This window comes from Anopheles coustani, chromosome 3 (genome assembly GCF_943734705.1).
Source record: "Anopheles coustani chromosome 3, idAnoCousDA_361_x.2, whole genome shotgun sequence".
NCBI lineage: Eukaryota > Metazoa > Arthropoda > Insecta > Diptera > Culicidae > Anopheles > Anopheles coustani.
Window position 1 is genome coordinate 76,833,559 of NC_071288.1, and position 3,387 is coordinate 76,836,945.

At 38.4% G+C, this 3,387-nt stretch overlaps 1 protein-coding gene across 1 annotated transcript; it reads left to right on the forward strand.

Moving 5' to 3' along the window:
- Window positions 1-1,306: 1,306 nt before the first annotated feature.
- LOC131266942 (uncharacterized) lies at window positions 1,307-2,742 on the forward strand. Its single transcript, XM_058269646.1, has 3 exons — window positions 1,307-1,452; window positions 1,771-1,914; window positions 2,739-2,742. Exons 1-3 carry the CDS (start codon window positions 1,307-1,309, stop codon window positions 2,740-2,742), a joined length of 294 nt encoding a protein of 97 aa, XP_058125629.1.
- The last annotated feature ends 645 nt before the right edge of the window (window positions 2,743-3,387 follow it).

The window sequence follows — 3,387 nt, forward strand, 5'->3', positions numbered from 1 at the left end:
GTTTTCTGCTTCAGACTACTTTGCTGAATCAAAAATATCTTCCAATTGAAGCACTGAATGTATTATTGTAAACCTACACGGCATGGAAACCAAAGAAGTAAAACGGAATATAAAATGGTTGATGGCCATGGATTTGATGATTAAATACACAAACTTTGTTATAGTTTCAAGAACACCTTCATATCAACCACTGAAACTTCAGACGAGAATAATGTACACATCCAACGTTTGTTTTTCGTCAGTCAAATCTTGAGTAGGTATTATAAACGTAAGAACTGCAGTCCGCTAGCCACGGTTTTCGTCGCTGTCAAAGTCCCGTTTGGTGACGAAATCCGGGGCCAGCCTGTATAAGGTTCAACTGCTTAAACTAGATGTTGATTGTCTATTATGTTCAGGTACCATTTTAGCTCGGTTGCACATCGATTCCAAACATAAGGTTCCATGCTTTTAGTATTACAAAGTCTTCTATAGCTCGTTTGCATTCAGTCATAATTGTCATAACAATATATTGAAGATCCATATTAATTTTCAACAGGTCAGATTCACCACTTTCAACTAAATAGCTCTGATAGTGTCGTCAAACGATTAACTATCTCTTGATATACCATTTTAGAAATTCACGTTTACACACACTTGAAAACCCCTATCGATTCTCTAGGAAAATGTTTTTTAACTCATTACAAATAGCAATCAAACAAACAACAAACAAACAACAAACAATCTGTAATCTTCTTACAATATGATTCAAAATTATCATAAGCGGTTTTTAATTTGTTTATTCCTTGAGCGCATGTTATGCCATGGAGTGGAATAAAAGCATACGCCATATTCATACACGATTGAATTATAATATACCCCATTTCTAACTTAATGCTTGTTCAATGTCCTCACATCCGTATATAAAGGTGACAACAGCCGTTCTTCAGCAGCCCAAACGATTTTACATAAGTGAAGAACGCGATCCTTGGTGGCATTCAAATTCGCAAATGAAGTCCATACCGTGGAGGTTAGGCTTGTGAAATTGTTGTTATAGCTAATCTTAACGGTTCTGCTTTTCAATTATAGGCTGTTGCTATTCCTTATAGCCATAACGCCTCTCGACGCCTTCGGCCTCAAATGTGAATACCTCAAATGTGTGATTACAGAACTTCGATCCCCGAAAGAAACCTTCCTTTACCGATACTTTCCCGATGGCGTGACGAACGTAGAGTATACTCAGCTAATGGTGCGCCATGTAAATGGAGACATACTGGAAGGCATCAGGGCGGGTCCAGAGAAAAACGTTAAAATTACGGCGTCTCCGAAGATGGAAAGTGTCAGCCTCTCCAGCAAGTGCAACATCTTTTTCCTTGTAATTGAACGAACAGGTCTCCGTGAGATCGAGTTCGAAGAAAACGATGTATTGAGGGAACTTACAATCACCAGCAGCCGTCTAAAGAATGTACCTCAAACGTTGAGGCTTTTGAAAAATCTACGTGGAGTAATAATCACACGGTCACTGATTCAACACGTGGATTTGAGTATATTTTGTGGAAACGTCAATCTGGGAGTGGTCAGTTTCAATAGAAACCGAATACGTAGCATTCGGAACAGCAATAGAGATACTTGTAAAATACTAAAAACCATCCAAGTTGAAGACAACTTGTTAGATTCTTTGGACTTGGAATCATTCGACATATTGGAACTTCGTTTAAGGGAAAACCAAATCGGGATATTATCACGACAATTAACTTCAGGAACTTTGAAAACCTTTGACCTGCATTGCAATAGATTACACTCGTTAGACATCTGCGGGTGGAAAACACCAAGCCTTAGCTCTCTTGATATGAGCTCGAACTTTCTGACTTCCGTTCCGCAATGTATGGAAAATCTTAAAAACCTAAAAACGTTGAGTTTAGATTCTAATCGGATCATGTCAGTGGCAATAGAAAGCTTCGCAACAATGTGGAGTTTAAGTAGCCTGTCGCTCGTCAAAAACAACATGACGTCTATTGTTCTGAACAGTACCCGATTCCCACCACAACTTCAATCGTTGTACCTTGAGAGGAACCTGTTGACATGTCTGAACCTTTCATATATTCCAGCGAAAAGTGTTGTTGTTGTAGTGAAGCACAATTTGATCGCCAACTTTGATGTGAATGGAACGTCTCCGAATGTAACAAGACTTGAAATGGCTTGCAATCCCATTAACTGCTCATGGAACCCAGCTAAGGAAAAGGAATCAGTGATATGCACCAGAGATCATGAGGTTCCGTCAATCAAACAACAGTGCGACAAAGAGTATAAATTGACTCCGAATAGTATAAAGTGTCTACTACGGCAGCAAATAAACTGATAACATTACGGTTCTATTTGATTTTTAACCTTTCTCCATAAGTGACCAGAACAACAAACAATTGCGATCCGCGTTTTAATAATGTTTTGACCACCGCGGATTGAATTGAAATGATGACGTTGTCAAATTTGTTGTGAATTTAAAAAGAAATGATATTTTGCTTATGAAAGAAAGTTGATATCCTTTTTCGTTTTTGCATTCAAAAGTTGTTAAATTTTTCTATTTTTTTATTTCAAACGTTACCAAACTTCGCATTCGTGTTGTACAGTTTCTGATGAGCTTTAACTTTCACTTCCAGTCTATCACTTTGTTTGCATACAGTTGATTTAGACTCTTTGTCGTACTCTTCTTTAAAAGGGAACCTCGTGATTTCTGGTGCATATCACTGATTCCTTTTCCTTAGGTGAGTTCCACGAGCAGTCGATGGGATTGCAAGCCATTTCAAGTCTTGTTACATTCGGAGACGTTCCATTCACATCAAAGTTGGCGATCAAATTGTGCTCCACTTCAACGTCCAAATATTGTACCGGAATATAAGAAAGGTTTAGACTTGTTAACAGGTTCCCGGCGATGTATAACGATTGAAGTTGAGGTGGGAATCGGGTACTGTTAAGAACAATAGACGTCATATTGTTTTCACCAAGCGACAGGTTCGTCAAACTCCACAACGTTGCGAAGCTTCCAATGCTGACCGACGTGATCCGATTAGAAGTCAACCAAAACACTGCTAGGTTCTTAATGGCCTTATCACACTGGTCACCAATGGTGGCATGGAAAAAACACTAGATTGTCAAGCGACCATCGAAAACGAATGACATTGGAGTGGCTGGGGGTCCGTTGGTGAATGAGCTTACCCGTATCACTGAGCAGTCATTGTGTGGGGTTTGCTGTATCTGGCATGTTAAGCTTGATTTTAAAGTGATTCATGTTTATTAATTTTATTAATAATCAATTACATGCATAATTAGATTATAAAATTTCGGTTTTTTTTATCTTAAACTGCCGAAAACCGCATGAACCGAAAGTGAATTATATTATTATTATTATTATTA